Source organism: Bos taurus, chromosome 7 (assembly GCF_002263795.3).
Source record: "Bos taurus isolate L1 Dominette 01449 registration number 42190680 breed Hereford chromosome 7, ARS-UCD2.0, whole genome shotgun sequence".
Lineage (NCBI taxonomy): Eukaryota > Metazoa > Chordata > Mammalia > Artiodactyla > Bovidae > Bos > Bos taurus.
The window spans coordinates 61,878,216-61,897,886 of record NC_037334.1 but is presented as its reverse complement, the minus strand read 5'-3'; the positions used below and the strand labels follow the sequence as shown (position 1 = coordinate 61,897,886).

Here is a 19,671-nt window from a genome sequence, read left to right as displayed (position 1 = left end):
TGATGGTGGCCTCACAGAATGAGTTTGGGAGTGTTCCTTCCTCTGCAATTTTTTGGAAGAGTTTCAGAAGGTTAACTCTTCTCTAAATGTTTGATAGAATTTATCTGTAAAGCCTTCTGGCCCTGGACTTTGGTTTGTTGGGAGTTTTTTAATCACATTTTCCATTTCAATTTAAGTACTTATGATTGGTGTGTTCATATTTTCTATTTCTTCCTCATTCCGTCTTGGCAGGTTGTACCTTGCTAAGAATTTATCCATTTCGTCTAGGTTGTCTATTTTGCTGGTATTTAGGTAAGTGCTGAGAGTAGTTTCCAATGGTCCTCTGAATTTCTGTGGTGTCAGTTGTAGCTTTTCCTTTTTCCTTTCTAATTTTATTGATTTACACCTTTTCCCCTTTTTATCTTGATGAGCATGGCTAATGGTTTATCAACTTTATCTTTTCAAAGACCCAGCTTTTAGTTTCATTGATCTTTTCTACTGTTTTCTTCATCACTATTACATTTATTTCTGCTCTGATCTTTATCCTCAACAAAATACTAGCAATTCTAATCCAACAATATAGTAAAAGGATTATACACCATGATCAAGTGGGATTTATTTCAGGGATACAAGGATTTTTCAGTATCTTCAAGTCAATTAGTGTGATACACCCCATCAACAAATTGAAGAATAAAAACCATATGATCATCAATTGATGCAGAAAAAGCTTTTGACAAAACTCAACACCAATTTATGATTAAAATCTGTCCAGAAAGTGGGCATAGAGAAAACCTACCTCAACAAAACAAAAGCCATAAATGACAAACCTACAGCTAACATCATTCTCAATGGTGAAAAGCTGAAAGTATTTCCTCTAAAATCAGGAACAAGACAAGGATGTCCACTCTCGTCACTTTTATTCAACATAGCTTTGGGAGTCCTAGCCATGGCAATCAGAGGGGGAAAAAAAAGAAAGAAAAGGAATCCAAATTGGAAAAGAAGTAAAACCATCACTGTTTGCAGATGATGCACTATACAAAGAAAATCCTACAGGTGTTACCAGAAAGCTACTAGAGCTCGTCAGTGAATTCGGTAAAGTTGCAGGATACAAAATTAATACACAGACATCTACTGCATTTCTATACACTAACAACAAAATATCAGAGATAAATTTAAGAAACAATCCTATTTACCAATGCATTGAAAAGAATAAAATACCTAGATGTAAGGCCAGATCCTATAAAACTCTTAAGAGGAAAACATGGGCAGAACATTCTTTGACATAAATCACAGCAAGATCTTGTTTGATCTACCTCCTAGAGTAAGGAAAATAACAACAAAAATAAACAGGACCATAAACAAAATGAAAAGACAACCCTCAGAATGGGAGAAAAATCTTTGCAAATGAAGCAATGACAAGGGATTAATCTCCAAAATATACAGACAGCGCATGTAGCTCAATATCAAAAAGCAAACAATCCAGTCAAAACATGGGTGGAAGACATAAGCAAAGATAGCTTATAGAGCACATGAAAAGATATTCCATATCACTGATTATTGGAGAAAAGCAAATCGAAACTACAGTGGGGTATCACCTCATGCCAGTCAGAATGGCCATCATCAAAAAGTCTACAATACTGGAGCAGATGTGGAGAAAAGGAAACCCTCCTACACTGTAGATGGGAGGTGAACTGGTGCAACCGCTGTGGAAAACAGTATGGAAATGCCTTAGAGAGCTAAAAATAGACCTACCATGTGATCCAGGAATCCCAGTCCTAGGCATATACCAGAGGAAACCATAATGAGAAGGAAAAAAAATGCACCCCAGGGTTCACTGCAGCATTTATGAACTTATTTACAAAATAGAAACAGACTCAGAGATTTTGAAAACAAGCTTACGGTTACTAAAGGAGGAGGAGAATAAACTGGGAGTTTGGGATTGATATATTTACACTGCTATATTTTCAATAGATAACCAACAAGACTTACTGTATAGCACAGGGAACTATGCTTAATATTTTGTAATAACCTAAATGGGATGAGAAAGAACAGGTGTATCCATATGTACCAATGAGTCACTTTACTGTATACCTAAAACTAACACAACATTGTTTATCAACTATACTCCAATATGAAATAAAAATTTAGAAAAAAAGGAAACATATTAGAACACCCCCTAACACCATATATGAAAATAAACTCAAAATGATATAAAGACCTAAACGTAAGGCATGATACCACAAAACTCCTAGAAGAGTAACACAGGCAAAACATTCTGGCATAAATCATAGCAATGTTTCCTTAGGTCAGTCTCCCAAGGCAAAAAAAATAAAAGCAAAAATAAAGAAATGGAACCAAACTAAACTTAAAAGCCGCTGCAAAGAAAACCACTGACAAACTGAAAAGAGAAAATATGTACAAACGATGCAACCAAGGAGTTAATTTCCAAAATATACAAATAGTTCATGTAACTCAGTATCAAAAAAAAACAACTCAGTTGAAAGAGCAGACCTAAACAGACAGTTCTCTGAAGAGAACATACAGATGATCAACAGGCACATGAAGAGACAGTCAACATGGCTAAGTATTAGAGAAATGGAAATCAAAACTACAATGAGATCACTCCACAAGGATGAGAACAGACAACATCAAAGGCCTACACAAAATAAACGCTGGAGAGAATGTGGAGAAAAGGGATCCCTCCTATACTGTTGGTGGGGATGTAAAAATTGGCACAACCACTATGGAGAACAATAGAGAGGTTCCTTTTAAAAAACTAGTCATTGCAGCATTATTTATAATAGGTAGGATATGGAAGCAACTTAGATCTCCATTGACAGTTGAATGGATAAAGAAGTTGTGGTCCATATATATAATGGAATATTAGCCATAAAAAGGAATGCATCTGAGTCAGTTCTAGTGAGGTGGATGAACTCAGAGCCTGTTATACAGAGTGAAGTCAGAGAAAAACAAATATCGTATATATATATATATATATATATATCTGGAATCCAGAAGGATGGTACTGATGAACATATTAGCAGGGCAGGGATAGAGACACAGTCATAGAGATCAAACTTGTGGTCACAGTGGAGGAAGAAGAGGGTGGGACAGAGTAGCATTAACACATATATATTACCATATGTTAAACAGATAGCTAGTGGGAAGCTGCTGAGTAACACAGGATCCCAGTGTGGTGCTCTGTGACAACCGAGAGGGGCAGGATGTGGTGAGGAGTGGGAGGCAGGTTCAAGACGGCGGGGACATATGTATACCTATGGCTGATTCATGTTGATATATGACAGACACCAACACGACTCCATAAAGCAATTTTCCTCCGATTAAAAACAAAAACTAACACTAGATCTAGAATATGATCCAGCAATCCAACGCCTAGCCATACATCCAGAAAGAAAGCAACTCCTTGGGGTGCGTGTATCTTTTCACATACGTGCAATGGAAAGATGTGTGCACCCCATGTTCACAGCAGTACTGTTTACAATAGCCAAGATGTGGAAGCAACCCATGTGACTATCAACAGATGAATGGATAAGATGCGGCACGTGTATATACACACTAGAAAATTAAAAAGAACGCGCTCTTGCCCTTTGCAGCAATGTGGATGGACCTACAGGATATCACACTAAGTGAGGTCAGACAGAAAAAGACAAATACCGTATGATATCACTTCATATGTGGTATCTAAAAAGCAAGTCTATTTACAGAACAGAAACAGACTCAAAAAACAAACTTATTTGTTACCAAAGGGAAAGGGAGTGGGGTGGGGCAAATTAGGAGTATGGGATTAACAGATACACAATGCTATATATAATAGATAAGTAACAAGGATTTACTGCATAACATAGGGAACAATATTCAATATCTTGTAATAACCTACAAGGGAAAATAATCTGAAAAATTTATATATATATATGTATATATATAAACACTGAATCACTTTGCTGTGTACCTGAAACATACAATACTGTAAATCAACTACACTTGGATTTTTAAAAAATGAGCAAGGGGTAATGAAAAAACTCGGAAACATAACCACAGTCACAGTTATGTATGTTTTACCATTCATTTATACCATAAAGGATGTCCTCTCCTACAAGAATGCCTCATCCATCCATGCCATAGGTCCAAATGCTACTCCATCCTTCCAGGCCCAACTCCAGAGTCAGCCCCCACCTCATGTGAGAAGCCTTTACCCGTCCAGCTTCACATGGCACGTCCTTGTTCTGAAGTGCCATCACACACGTGCATACCTAATTACACAAAGCACTTTTTGCCTTGTATTCTACTTATTTGCATGTGTGACTCACTTTCCTCCTAGACTAGGAGCTCCCTGAAGGCAAAGAACATGTCTGATTCATTCTCAAAGCCCCATAGCATTCAGCCCTTGCGAAAGGAAATACTCTGACTAAATCAACTCTGAGTCGCTAAATCCTAGCCCATGTTTCCTCCTAAGAATGCTATCCAAGAAATGTCAAGGCAATGCATTGAGCACTGGGTGTCAGGTAAAGAGAAGCTTCTCTCCAGTACGGGACCCCCATCATTTATTCCCCTGCCACAGGCGGCATGTCTGCTACTTACATCCAAGTCCATCTCCGGGTACTTCCGGCCCTTGCTCTTGCCTAGACACTTGGTTTTTCCTCCTTCGAGCAGCTGGCACCAGAATCCTTTCTTTGGATCAAACCTGTGGGGGTGGGGAAAGGCTTCATCGTTCCTCAGCCTGGAAACCCTCCTGGCACTCTCCAACTCAGGGGCCAGACCCAGTAGGAGAAGAACGTTTAGTAGGGGTTCTTTTGCTTTTTAATAAATTCAATCTTTATCAAGAAATGCTCTATCTATAATTGTGTTTAAGCATGTGTATCACTGTAAAGTTGCTGTTGTTTAGTAAACTCCAGAACTGACAAAGCAAGGCTGCCTTCAGAATCTGAAGTCATGCTGGGCTTTCCAGGGTATTTTGGGGAGAGAAGGTGCTGTTACCGGGAGGGGAGGCATAATGACATCAGAATTCAGTCCCAGATCAGCAACTATCTGGAGATTCTTGGGCATGAGAACAGCAGAACAGTTTCCTTCTGGCAGGAAAGCGAGATGGGGGTTTCTGAATGGGTCACAGGGTAGGCATGGTGATGCTGAGGGCAGCTGTCATTTACTGAGATTAGTACATGCTGGGCACTGAGCCAAGAGCTCCACAAGATAGTGACCCTCGGGAGGTAGGAATTATTATTATCTGTACCCCCAACCTATAGAGGAGGAAAGTGAGGCTTGAAGGAACTAAGACACAAGTTCAAAGTCCCACAGTTAAAGAAGTAATGGGTCCAGAATCCTCACCCAGGCATCTCTGCTGCCACAGCTATGCCCTTAGCTGCTGCTCCTCTCTACCCTCAGAGCAGAGGACTGACTTTCCTTTTCTACCTTCATCCTCCAAAGTAGGGAGATGGGGATATTCTTGCTGCAGGGCTTTCCGAAGAAGGTAGCTGGGGAAGGAGACTTTATTCTCCTCCTGAGACTGCCTCATCCAGCTGTGTGCATCACCTGTGATTCACCCTCGAAGACAGCCTCTCCTCAGCCCTGAGTCCCTCAACACAGGCGGGCACTTATTCATCTTGGGAGGGCATCCTCAGTGTCCTTGGATGGGGTTTTAAGTGATGAAAATTATTAACTGTTGACAATATTTATAGTATCTTTTCCCTTAAATTATATTTAAGTCATAAACTAATGCTGAGAAACCCTTAAGGGTATTAGAGTTGCTCATTGCTGGTCTAACTTAAACACTCTGAAAATGTTCAGTCCAGATTGAAAAGAACACCCTAGGGGAAGGACTACCAGAAGAGAACAGAGTCATCACCTCCCTTTTTCTTGAGTCAATACCTTTGTTTATATGACTCAAGTCATATTAACTTTTCTGCTAAACTGCATTCAAGGCCACGATTACTTCCTCATACTTGCTGACTCTAATCTGTGTCTCTCTCCTAATCATTCCAGCCTCTGGCTTTTGGGCCCATGTGCCTGTTTAGGACATCCCCCTGCTGAAAGGCCAAGATAACACTCACGCCAACGTTTTGTGGTAGTCAATGGTGTTTGTCACCCCAAGGAACTTTTGCACTGTGTCCATCACTTTGGCAGGTTCTGTTCGCAGCAGTTTGCCATCCAAGACTAGAATCTGGAAAAAAGAAAAAGGAGAGCGTGATCTGAATCCGTTTTCACTCCAGGGGCCAGCAGGCCCCCAGTCTTCAGCAGCCATGGTTATGGGCTGGGGCCCCTACGCTCTGTAGAGTGCTTCCTCCTCCTCCTCGGACAGGAGGAGTCCCTGTGCCTCAGTGCTGGGCAGTCTTTCTCCCTGCCTTCTGCCAGCTTCTTCTGACTGATGCGTCCTCTCCCAGCATTTAATCCATCACCAAGACTCTGCCTTCCCTCCTGCCCCTATGACACCCCTCGCCTCTCTCCAAGTTTCTGCACTACATGTCACTCTCCTGCCTAAACCCTCCAAGGGTTTCCTAAAATGCCTTAGCAACCTGGCCGTTTACCTCTCCAACTGGGCTCTCCCTCCCTCCCAGGGCCTATCCCAGGGCTTTCTGGGTCCCCTTAAGGTTACAGAGCCTGCTGTGATGGGACAAGGGCTTGGGAAAGACCTAAGTGTCCAACAACCACATTTCTGGCCCTGTCACTGGTAAAAGAGATCTTGAGGTCCTCAGCTAACTGCCCCAAGTCAGTGCTATGGCTGCCCTTCCGAGGGTCAGGGATAGGCCTACCTGGTTGGTGTGAAAGGCGCTGAGCCAGCGCTCGATGTGGGTGGCGTACCAGCCAGGCACCAGGCAGCGGTTCTGGAGGGTGCGCAGTTTCAAGGATGCATCGGGCCCAGCAGTGATCACCTCATGGAACGTGTACTTCAGGGCTACCGGGTCATCGTGGGCTCGCTGGTGCTGCAGACAAGCCAAGGGAGGGTCAGTTTGTCACACAGAGGCACCAAAGGGACAGGCTTTTGTGGGGCAGTAACTAGGAGGTTTCTGGACTTCCTACTTTTCATTATAGGGGACTGGAATGCAAAAGTAGGACGTCAAGAAACACCTGGAGTAACAGGCAAATTTGGCCTTGGAATATGGAATGAAGCAGGGCGAAGACTAATAGAGTTTTGCCAAGAAAATGCACTGGTCATAGCAAACCACCTCTTCCAAACACACAAGAGAAGACTCTATACATGGACATCACCAGATGGTCAACACCGAAATCAGATTGATTATATTCTTTGCAGCCAAAGATGGAGAAGCTCTATACAGTCAGCTAAAACAAGACCAGGAGCTGACTGTGGCTCAGACCATGAACTCCTTATTGCCAAATTCAGACTTAAATTGAAGAAAGTAGGGAAAACCACTAGACCATTCAGGTATGACCTAAATCAAATCCCTTATGATTATACAGTGGAAGTGAGAAATAGATTTAAGGGCCTAGATCTGATAGATAAAGTGCCTGATGAACTACGGAATGAGGTTCGTGACACTGTACAGGAGACAGAGATCAAGACCATCCCCATGGAAAAGAAATGCAAAAAAGCAAAATGGCTGTCTGGGGAGGCCTTACAAATAGCTGTGAAAAGAAGAGAAGCGAGAAGCAAAGGAGAAAAGGAAAGATATAAACATCTGAATGCAGAGTTCCAAAGAATAGCAAGAAGAGATAAGAAAGCCTTCTTCAGCGATCAATGCAAAGAAATAGAGGAAAACAACAGAATGGGAAAGACTAGAGATCTCTTCAAGAAAATCAGAGATACCAAAGGAACATTTCATGCAAAGATGGGCTTGATAAAGGACATAAATGGTATGGACCTAACAGAAGCAGAAGATATTAAGAAGAGGTGGCAAGAATACACAGAAGAACTGTACAAAAAAGAGCTTCACGACCCAGATAATCATGATGGTGTGATCACTGACCTAGAGCCAGACATCCTGGAATGTGAAGTCAAGGCGACCTTAGAAAGCATCACTACGAACAAAGCTAATGGAGGTGATGGAATTCCAGTTGAGCTATTCCAAATCCTGAAAGATGATGCTGTGAAAGTGCTGCACTCAATATGCCAGCAAATTTGGAAAACTCAGCAGTGGCCACAGGACTGGAAAAGGTCAGTTTTCATTCCAATCCCAAAGAAAGGCAATGCCAAAGAATGCTCAAACTACCACACAATTGCACTACAAGGAAATGGCAACCCACTCCAGTGTTCTTGCCTGGAGAATCCCAGGGACAGGGGAGCCTGGTGGGCTGCCGTCTATGGGGTCGCACAGAGTCAGACATGACAAGCAACTTAGCAGCAGCAGCAGCACACGCTAGTAAAGTAATGCTCAAAATTCTCCAAGCCAGGCTTCAGCAATATGTGAATTGTGAACTTCCTGATGTTCGAGCTGGTTTTAGAAAAGGCAGAGAAACCAGCGATCAAATTGCCAACATCCGCTGCATCATGGAAAAAGCAAGAGAGTTCCAGAAAAACATCTATTTCTGCTTTATTCACTATGCCAAAGCCTTTGACTGTGTGGATCACAATAAACTGTGGAAAATTCTGAAAGAGATGGGAATACCAGACCACCTGATCTGACTCTTGAGAAATTTGTATGCAGGTCAGGAAGCAACAGTTAGAACTGGACATGGAACAACAGACTGGTTCCAAATAGGAAAAGGAGTACATCAAGGCTGTATATTGTCACCCCACTTATTTAACTTATATGCAGAGTACATCATGAGAAACGCTGGGCTGGAAGAAACACAAGCTGGAATCAAGATTGCCGGGAGAAATATCAATAACCTCAGATATGCAGATGACACCACCCTTATGGCAGAAAGTGAAGAGGAACTAAAAAGCCTCTTGATGAAAGTGAAAGAGGAGAGTGAAAAAGTTGGCTTAAAGCTCAACATTCAGAAAACGAAGATCATGGCATCCGGTCCCATCACTTCATGGGAAATAGATGGGCAAACAGTGGAAACAGTATCAGACTTTATTTTTCTGGGCTCCAAAATCACTGCAGATGGTGACTGCAGCCATGAAATTAAAAGATGCTTACTCCTTGGAAGGAAAGTTATGACCAACCTAGATAGCATATTCAAAAGCAGAGACATTACTTTGCCAACAAAGGTTCGTCTAGTCAAGGCTATGGTTTTTCCTGTTGTCATGTATGGATGTGAGAGTTGGTCTGTGAAGAAGGCTGAGCACCAAAGAATTGATGCTTTTGAACTGTGGTGTTGAAGAAGACTCTTGAGAGTCCCTTGGACTGCAAGGAGATCCAACCAGTCCATTCTGAAGGAGATCAGCCCTGGGATTTCTTTGGAAGGAATGATACTAAAGCTGAAACTCCAGTATTTTGGCCACCTCATGAGAAGAGTTGACTCATTGGAAAAGACTGATGCTGGGAGGGATTGGGGGCAAGAGGAGAAGGAGACAACAGAGGACGAGATGGCTGGATGGCATCACTGACTCGATGGACGTGAGTCTCAGTGAACTCCAGGAGTTGGTGATGGACAGGGAGGCCTGGCGTGCTGCGATTCATGGGGTTGCAAAGAGTTGGACACGACTGAGCGACCGATCTGATCTGATCTGAACTAGGAGGTGGCCAGAAGACACCGAGCTGGAACCAGGAGGCCTGGGCTCAAGATCTGGCTCTACCTGTCATTACCCTTTGACCTCAGGGAAGTCACAGCCCCTGGAGCCCTAGTTTCCCCGTCTTTGCAAGATGGGAGTCAGACTAGGTCAGGGCTTCCAAATGCTGGTCACTCTGCACCATCTCTGTGGTCTCTGCCATGTCCATCTGTGCATGCCAAATCAACAGAATTTTCTTTATGTGGACACATCTTATTCACGTAAATGTATTTCAAAATTAAACTTAATACTGCCTTCACAGACAGAAAACTAGAATCAGCTGTCATATATAAAGATAATAAAGGTAATTACTCATAAAAATAAGTAAAATCATTCACAATAAAAATAAAGCTATATGTTCGCACACCAGGCATTTACAAATATCTGCTCTAAGCCTTGATGCAGTCAGGCGGGTGGAGCCCCTGTGATAGGATTGGTGTCCTGGTAAGAAGAGACACCACAGAGGTGGTTTGCCATGAGGGTACAGTGAGACAGTGGCTGTCTAAAAGCCAGGAAGGGAGCTCTCACCAGGAACCAGATCGACTGGTATCTCAGTCTTGGACTTAAGATTTCTAGGCTCCAGGACTGTGAGAAAAAAATGCTGCTGTTTAAGCCATCCAATCTATAATATTTGCTGTGGCAGCCCAAGCAGACTGAAACAGAAGGACTGGGGAAGAACTGGAAAGGGGAAAACACCAGGTTTGAAGCACCTGAAATAACGCCCCGGGCAGTCAGCATCTGCAGAGAGCCAAAGTCCAGAGATCACGAGCCTGCTCACCAGGGATGACCCTCAGGAGCCCCCACACCCTCACTGAGCATCACACACAGCCTGGGCCAGGGGTGGGGGGGACAGCCCCCCTCCTCCTGATCTCCCCTCTGAGGCAGGCCATCACCCTTCCCTTCCTTCCAGCCCCTCCCTGGACCATCCTGGGAGGAATCAGCTCCCCTTCTCCTTATCCCGCCTCAGCCACAGACAGAAGAAAGAACAGGGGCTTAGACCTGGAGGAGCTGGGTTCAAAACGCCAGCACATGAACTTGAGCTAGTCACCCGGCTTGATGAACCTTGGTCTTCTGTCTGTGAGAGGAGACATCTCCGCCCTCTGGAGGAGGAGGTGCATTAGGACAGAACCCGGACGCCTCCACCCAGGGCTGCTTTCCCTCTGCCTCCCTCTCCTTCCTCCTTCCTCCCCCCATAAATACAGATGGTCAGTCTCTGCTGGGGCACAGGGTAGGGGGCGGCAGGGCATGCAAGAGAAATGGCTTCCGTTCCCCCAGGATCAAAGCCCAGAGGAAAGGAGAATATTGGGGTATAGACAGAAAGTCCTAGAGAAGAGAGGAAGAGTGGGGTTGCATACCAGATGAGGAGGGTAACCAGGCTTGGGAGGGAGAGGAGGGGGAGAGGTCTGTGGGGGGATCTGCACCCGGACTTCTACCAGCCTGTGGTCACAACGAAGCCCCAGAAAGGAAGCTCAGAGTGTGGCCAGGCCTACAGTAGGACCAGCTCTACAGCAGGAAGCCCCCCACCCTGGCATAAGCATAATTCCAGCAAGACTGGAAGGTAGGGGAGGAAACCCCCCAAAAGACCTAAGCCTAAGCTTTCCTATAAGCCCAGTGGAAAGGTGCTCAGAAAAAATTAAGTCAGGTCATTGATATTAAAGAAAATTCTAGTTCTTACACAGTCAAGTAGAAACTAGAAGTTGCGTTCCCTCACACAAACCACAGTCCAGGTAACTTCCTTACCTGATCAGGCGTTTGCATCCTCCACTAGGGATGGCAGGTCCTGTGTTCTGTCCTTCTCTGAATTCCCACCCCCACCCAGAGCCCAGTGAGGAGGCCACAGATAGCATGAAGCCCAGATCACTATTCACCAAATCCTGGCTTCAGCAAGACAAAACCAGCCTCCACCTCTACTTGGAGAATCAGAGTCAGAACAGGTCCCCAGATGAAGCTGGGAGGGGGAGCAGGTAACCTGGCTGGGACTCAGCGTGGATTTCTGCCCGGTTGCTCCTCTGGGCTGGACGCACAGTGGAGGGGACCCTGTTCTTACCCACCAGTGCACTGCAGGAGCCCAGCTGAGGGCGAGCGCAAAGATGACACAGGATAAATGTTTGCTGATGTTTATTAGTGGCTGAGTGGTAGACACAGCCTGTGCCACTGCCCAGGGCCCCACCCAGCTCACCTGGTACCAGGAGTAGGCTCGGTCCGCTGGGTTGATGAGGATGGTCAGGACCTTGGCCTTGGGTAACAGGGCAGCTGCCCGCCGGGGAGCCACTTCCGAATCAAAGTAGTTGGCGCTTTTCTCAAAGTAGAAGTCGGAGGTGGTGTTGGAGGGGATAGGGAAGAATTCCATGTACCTGCAGGAAGCCCACAGAAGAGGGCTCACAGGCAAGATTCAGGAGGGGCCTGAGGAACGCAGCCAGGAGGGCCGGGCTCACTGGGCGTGGAACGTGAGAAAGCAAGCAGGCACACTGCTCTCAGTCTGACAAGGACTTACTTGCCAGGATCCGAGACAGAGTGGCCACTTGGCAGACTCCATCTTATGAATCAGCTCCTTTTTCGGGGAGACTTGGGATCAAGAGGATCTGAAGATGTATGTGGCGGGTGGGGCGGGGGTGGGGGTGGGGGGCAGGTGTGTACGCATGGGAAGGGGTTGTGTCTTCTCTTCTTAAATGGGATGCTCCCGGAGTGAAACTGACAGGGCCCTAACCCTTACTGCCACTAGGGGGCGAGCGGGGACGCTTCTGACCCGGGAACCCCAGCACTGAGGGGAAGAACGCCCTCTGCTGCCTCCAGGCTGCAGGGTTTCCTTCCTGACCTGATAGTACTTTCTAAGCTGTTACTGTAGACCAGCAGACAAGGAGGGGAGGCGACTGACTGCCTACCATCTGTGCACCCCCGACTCCGCCTGCCTCATATGGGTGAACCTCACAGCTTCCCAGATGAACCTCCCACATCCCGCCCAGAGTGACTGTCCACACCAGTCCTCTGAGATCACCTCTAGGTTGAGGGCCCCTCAGAAAACAGTCCAGTACTCTTGACTAGAAAATCCCATGGACGGAGGAGCCTGGTAGGCTGCAGTCCATGAGGTCACTAAGAGTCGGACACGACTGAAGCGACTTAGCAGCTGTAGCAGCAGCAGCAGAAAACAAAATAAACACTCCAGACCCTCCCAGGGGCACCTACTCATGCAAGACGGAGCTACAGCTTCAGAACTTTCTGGGAATCAAAGCCCACAGAGCCCGTCTTAGTTAAGGGCATAGGAGCCCTACTCCACCCTGTGAGGTGAGGTTTCTCCTGGGTGGTCCCAGGGACCCATTTATCAGAATTCAGAGTTACCTGGGGGCCTAGGGGATTTCTGTACCCCTACAAACAAAATATTTGGAGTGGAACTGAGAAACTGTTAGTTCTCTCACATTTCCAAAATTTCTTTACAAAACAGCACCTTTATGTTCACAATTCATTGTTGGTTGTACCTAAAGGGAGAAAGCTCTGAGAAAGAAGCTTTTTTGCTAAGCTTGTAGCAAAGCCATCTGGCAGCAAACCCTGACTTAAGAATCTTACTTGGCATAAATGTTCACATACTTTGCTACAGATACATTAATAGACTTGCTAATGGGTGCTGCCCCAGACCTTGGTGAAGGTGCTTTATGTTTCTCTAAATCCAGAAAGAGGTGACTTCCAATCATGCATCTGGTTACAGTGGATTTTAGATAAGAGATTGTGGCAATATCGGAGAGAGAAAAAGACAGCTAGATTGCCTGACAGAAGACTGAAGGATAGAAATAGAAATAAGCTGATGGAAATACACAGAGAAGTACCAGAAAACAAACAGAATAACGCCCATGAGGTCTCTACTCAGGTAAACCACAGACATAAAAATAATAAACAAGAGTAATACATGTATAAGGTTAGAAAAGACAAATAAGAGAGAGGTAAACATAAGAAACACGGTGTGAAAGCATCCCCCTAGCACCCACACCCTGGGGTAGCCTCTGGGGACAGCTTCTGGTAGGAATCTGCAACTCCAGCCACGTTCCCAGGAGACTCCCTGAAGACTTAACGAGCCACCTCTGAAGGGCTCACAAGAACGCCTCCTGCTCACACACAGTGGAAAGTCACACACAGTGGAAAGGGCCAGCTTTCTGGTCAGAACACCTGGATTTTAACCCCTGCTCTGTCCTCAGCTCTCAGGGCCTCAGTCGTGTCCCTCTTCTCTTCTTGGACTCGTGAAGGCAAGGAAGGGGATGGACTCTAACGTCTAGTATTCCCTGAGTCCAGGCAATAATATAAAGGGGCAAAGGGCTTCCTCATCAAGTGTCCCATCTGTGTGCAGGCTCCAACATCATGACTCAAGGGTCACTGGACTTTGTCCCTGTTTACAGGAACTGGCTGCGTGTGAGCAAGCGCCAGCTGCTTCCTGCTGTGGCCTCAGCAGACCTCCTCCTTGGCAGCCTCCATGGCGGCCGTCCTGTCCCACTGCTGACAGAAAGACCCACTCACCAGTCGATGCCTTTGTGATAGTTGTGGCCGTTAAAAAACTGGATCTCCTCAAAGGTCTCAGAGCTGGGGTAGTTGCTGCTGAGGTCGGGGTGCATGCCCAGGAACAGATAGAGGGCAGTGGTGCCTGCAGGGAAGGAAGGCGGGTGAGACCTGGGCCCAGGCCCCCAGCGAAAAGACAGAGTCTGAAATCCTGAGTTCTGGTCCTGGCTCTCCGTTACTCACTGGGAGACACTGGAAAAGTCCCTTCTCTTCTCTGGGTTTAGCTTCCTCATCTCTACCATGAGGGAAACATAATAAACTCAGGACAGGCAAATACAGAGCTTGCAGGTGGGCGCCCCAACTCTTGAATCCACTGCAGACATCACTTGCCCACCACAGCACTCTTCATCACGAAGACTTGGCCTCAGACCACTGCAGACATCACTAGCCCACCACAGCACTCTTCATCACGAAGACTTGGCCTCAGACCACTGCAGACATCACTAGCCCACCACAGCACTCTTCATCACCACTGCAGACATCACAAGCCTATCACAGCACTCTTCATCACAAAGACTTGGCCTCAGAATCCTTCTCAGCACTGTACTGTGGCATTCACATCCACTTGATTACGGTCCCCTCAAAACCCCAGAAGAAGATGGTTTCTGCTGGCCCCTTCAAGCCCTGGGCCTTGGTCCTCTCTGGCACTTGGGAGGAACTCAAGGACAAGGGAGTTCCAGACTCACCAGTCTGCTGGTGTGAAATTCTTGAAGGGCTAAGAAATCTGGCCCAGATGCCTCCTCTTTGAGTACCCTTCCTTCACTCACACTCCCTCCCCATTTGACAGTACAGGGCTGACCCCCTCCCTTTCCTTTCCTACACGGATCTACAATTAACATGCTCTAATGAGAGGTTTCAGAAGAGAAGAGACTACAGAGTTCGGTGGTTCACAGTATATATTTTGGGCGCACAGAGACCAGAGTTCCAGACCTGGATATACCATCTCCTAACTAAATGTGTTAGAGAAAGTGACAAGTTCTGTGAGCCTCGAGTGTTTTGTCTGTAACGTGGGAACAGCCATCCATACCAAAGGTGTGCATGTCACCACTGCAGACATGACTAACTTGTCACAGCCTCTCTGCCCTGACCCAGTTTTGCCAGGCACTGCTCAGTCTTGCAGAGCATCTGATCTGGGCTTCTCTGCTTGGACTCAGAAACTCCCAAGAGGACACCAAGAGAGCTCCCTGAGGCTGTGGTTCACAACAGGAGAATTCAATGCCCAACCTCTACCCTTCCCACCTCCACAGTGATGGGCAACTCATGGTCACCCCAGCTTCGGTCCCACTTCCTGGGAAACAGCGTGTAGATTACTGGGGAGTGGGACCAGGGCATGATGGTCTCCAGAATTCTGTGGCTGGGACAGTAGGGGAAGCCGTCAAGACAGTAGGGGAAGCTGGTCAAGAGTGGAGAGACCTGCCTGTTTTCTGGGGGCCGATGATGAGGAGCTTTGGGAAGCGGTCACACGTCTTCTCCTTGGACCAGATGTCCTTATGGCGTTTGTCTTCGCAGGGATCCTAAAATGACAGTGGAAGAGACGTCAGGGCGGGCGGAAGAATGGACTCAGTGAATGGATTCCAGACTCCCGCTGCACATGGATGTGTGGCTCTCACAGCCCTGAGTGACAAGTGTAACTACACATGTCCTTGCCACATCCCCCCCTCAGGACACTGAGCTACTGGTAGGCAGCAACGATTTCTGGTCAGTCTCCTGCTCCCAGACAAAGCCTTAAAAAATGCTCACCCCAGCACTTGGCACATAACAGGAGCTCACAGGCTCCTACTGTTGAATTTAAAAGTTCAGCAAGAGGTCAGAAAACTTTTTCTATCAAGTATAGTAAATGTTTTGAAATGTTTATTAAATATTTTAGGCTTGGGTACTATCCGGTCTGTCACAACCACTCAACTCTGCTATTGGAGCTTGACAGTAGTCACAGACAGTATGTACAAGAATGAGCATGGCCATGTCCCAATAAAACTTTATTTACAAAAACAGACCACAGGCCATACTGACTTAAAAGCTAGGTTATAGACTCCTGGTCTGAACTGTGAGACCATCAATTCAAGCTTCTGCTCCTAGTTTTTGACAATCCCCACTGGGGCAGACAGCCAAAGTGGAGATGATGCTCAGTTGCAGAAGTGTCTGGTGGTGAAATTAAAGTCTGATGCAATAAAGAACAACAATGCACAGGAACCTGGAACATTAGGTCCATGAATCAAGGTAAATTGCACATGGTCAAACAGGATATGGCAAGAGTGAACATCAACATCTTAGTCAGTGAACTAAAGTGATGGGAATGGGCGAATTTAATTCAGATGACTATTGTATCTACTACTGTGGGCAAGAATCCCTTAGAAGAAATGGAGTAGCCCTCATAGTCAAAGAAAGAGTCTAAAATGCAGTACTTAGGTGCAGTCTCAAAAACAACAGAAAGATCTCGGTTCGTTTCCAAGGCAAACCACTCAGCATCACAGTAATCCAAGCCTATGCCCCAACCACTAGTGCTGAAGAAGATGAACTTGAACAGTTCTATGAAGACCTACAAGATCTTTTAGAACACCAAAAAAAGATGTCCTTTTCATCACTGGGAAGTGGAATGTAAACGTAGGAAGTCAAGAGACACCTTAAGTAACAGGCAAGTTTGGCCTTGGAGTACAAAATGAAGCAGGGCAAAGGCTAACAGAGTTTTGCCAAGACAACACACTGGTCATAGCCAACAACCTCTGCCAACGACACAAGAGACAACTCTACACATGGACATCACCAGAAAGTCAATACCAAAATCAGACTGATTATATTCTTTGCAGCCAAAGATGGAGATGCTCTATACAGGCAGCAAAAACAAGACCAGGAGCTGACTGTGGCTCAGATCATGAACTCCTTATTGCCAAATTCAGATTTAAGTTGAAGAAGTGGGGAAAACCACTAGGCCATTCAGATATAACCTAAATCAAATCCCTTATGATTATACAGTGCAAGTGACAAATAGATTTAAGGGATTAGATCTGACAGAGTGCCTGAAGAACTATGGATAGAGGTTTGTAACACGGTACAGGAGAGAGTGATCAAAACCATCCCCAAGAAAAAAGAAATGCAAAAAGGCAAAATGGTTGTCTGAGGATGCCTTATAAATAGCTGAGAAAAGAAGAGAAGGGAAAGGCAAAGGAGAAAAGGAAAGATACACCCACCTGAATGCAGAGTTTCAAAGAATAGAAAGGAGCGATAAGAAAGCCTTAAGTGAACAATGCAAAGAAATAGAGGAAAACAATAGAATGGGAAAGACTAGAGATCTCTTCAAGAAAATTAGAGATATCAAGGGAACATTTCATGCAAAGATGGACACAATAAGGGATAGAAATGGTATGGACCTAATAGAAGCAAAAGATATTAAGAAGAGGTGGCAAGAATACACAGAACTGTACAAATAAGATCTTAATGACCCAATAACCACAACGGTGTGATCACTCATGTAGAGCCAGACATCCTGGAGTGTGAAGTCAAGTGGGCCTCAGGAAGCATTACTATAAACAAAGCTAGTGGAGGTCTTGGAATTCCAGCTGAGCTATTTCAAATCCTAAAAGATGATGCTGTTAAAGTCCTGCACTCAAAATGCCAGCAAATTTGGAAAACTCGGCAGGGGCCACAGGACTGGAAAAGGTTGGTTTCCATTCCAATCTCAAAGAAGCACAATGCCAAACAATGTTCAAACTCCCACACAATTGCATTCATTTCAAATGCTAGCAATGCAATGCTCAAAATCCTTCAAGCTAGGCTTCAACAGTACGTGAATGAAGAACTTCCAGATGTACAAGCTGGATTTAGAAAAGGAGAGGAACCAGAGATCATATTACCAACATTTGTTGATCATAGAAAAAGAAAAGGAAAAACCAGAAAAACATCTACTTCTGCTTTACTGACTACACTAAAGCCTTTGACTGTATGGAACACAACAAACTGTGGAAAATGCTTAAAGAGATGGAAATACCAGACTACCTAACCTGCCTCCTGAGAAACCTGTATGCAGGTCAAGAAGCAACAGTTAGAACTGGACATGAAACAACAGACTGATCCAAAATTGGGAAAGGATTATGTCAAGGCTGTATATTGTCACCCTGCTTATTTAACTTACATGCAGAGTATATCATGCAAAATGCTGGGCTGGATGAAGCACAAGCTGGAATTAAGATTGCTGGGATATGCAGATGACACCACCCTAATGGCAGAAAGCAAAGAGGCACTAAAAAGCCTCTTGATGAAGGTAAAAGAGGAGAGTGAAAAAGCTGACTTAAAACTCAACATTCAAAAAATTATGATCAAGACATCCAGTCCCATCACTTCGTGGCAAATAGATAGGGAAAAAAATGGAAAACAGACTTTATTTTCTTGGGCTCTAAAATCACTGTGGATGGTGACTGCAGCCATGAAATTAAGACGCTTGCTCCTTGGGAGAAGTCATGACAACCTAACAGTATGTTAAAAGACAGAGACATCACTTTGCCAACAAAGGTCCATACAGTCAAAGCTATGGTTTTTCCAGTAGTCATGAACGAATGTGACAGCTGGATCATAAAGAAGGCTGAGGGCCAAAGAAGTGATGCTTTCGAACTGTGGTGCTAGAAAAGACTCTTCAGAGTCCCTTGGACTGCAAGGAGATCAAACCAGTCAATCCTAAAGGAAATCACCCTGAATATTCATTGGAATGACTGATGCTGAAGTTCAAATACTTTGGCCACCTGATGCAAAGAGCAGATTCATCAGAAAAGACCCTGATGGTGGGAAAGATTGAGGGCAGGAGGAGAAGGGGGTGACAGAGGATGAGATGGTTGAAAGGCATCATCCATGGACTCAATGGACATGAGTTTGAGCAAACTCCAGGAGACAGTGAAGGACAGGGAAGCCTGGCATGCCACAGTCTATGGGGTTGCAAAGAGTTGGACACGACTAAGCAACTGAACAACTGGGGCAGACTTCCCAAAGGACTGTCCCTTAAGCTCTCTAACTTTCCCTTTCCCAGGCTCAGAGCCTGCTGGATTGAGAAGTTCTACGATGCTGTTTTTCACAGGCTGTGTGTGAGTGTGCATTCACATAGGTTCTGCATGGGAGGTCTCACGTGCACAATAACAAGTGACAGTGCCCCCGCTGGTGAGCAAGTGTATACCCGGTGAGCAAGTGTACACCCGGTGAGCAAGTGTACCCCTGGTGAGCAAGTGTACACCGGGTGAGCAAGTGTACACCCGGTGAGCAATTGTACACCCGGTGAGCACGTGTACGCCTGGTAAGCAAGTGTACCCCTGGTGAGCAAGTGTACACCCGGTGAGCAAGTGTACCCCTGGTGAGCAAGTGTACAGCCGGTGAGCAAGTGTACGCCCGGTAAGCAAGTGTACCCCTGGTGAGCAAGCATACACCTGGTGAGCAAGTGTACTGGAGTATGAGGGCCTGAGGACTGAGTCCCTGAGCCTGTGCCTGGAGTGCAGGCCTGTGGGTGGTGGGCCTTCCCTCCCTGCAGCGAGGCATCCAGACCACCAGCC

At 45.7% G+C, this 19,671-nt stretch overlaps 1 protein-coding gene and 1 non-coding gene across 4 annotated transcripts in view; both read right to left on the bottom strand.

Annotated features, from left to right (window-relative positions):
- The window catches only part of NDST1 (N-deacetylase and N-sulfotransferase 1), an 87,918-nt gene that overhangs the window by 5,048 nt on the left and 63,199 nt on the right, over positions 1-19,671 (bottom strand). For all 3 annotated transcript variants that reach the window (NM_001192361.3, XM_024994189.2, XM_059888134.1), the window contains 6 exons: positions 15,564-15,660; positions 14,108-14,231; positions 11,787-11,961; positions 6,744-6,914; positions 6,045-6,154; positions 4,579-4,681 (listed from right to left, as the gene is read on the bottom strand). In NM_001192361.3, coding sequence (NP_001179290.1) covers positions 4,579-4,681; positions 6,045-6,154; positions 6,744-6,914; positions 11,787-11,961; positions 14,108-14,231; positions 15,564-15,660 — 780 coding nt within the window. The remainder of the gene's footprint in view (positions 1-4,578; positions 4,682-6,044; positions 6,155-6,743; positions 6,915-11,786; positions 11,962-14,107; positions 14,232-15,563; positions 15,661-19,671) is intronic.
- MIR2461 (microRNA mir-2461) lies at positions 12,059-12,140 on the bottom strand. The gene has a single exon (NR_031213.1). It is a non-coding gene; the product is annotated as a microRNA mir-2461 (primary transcript).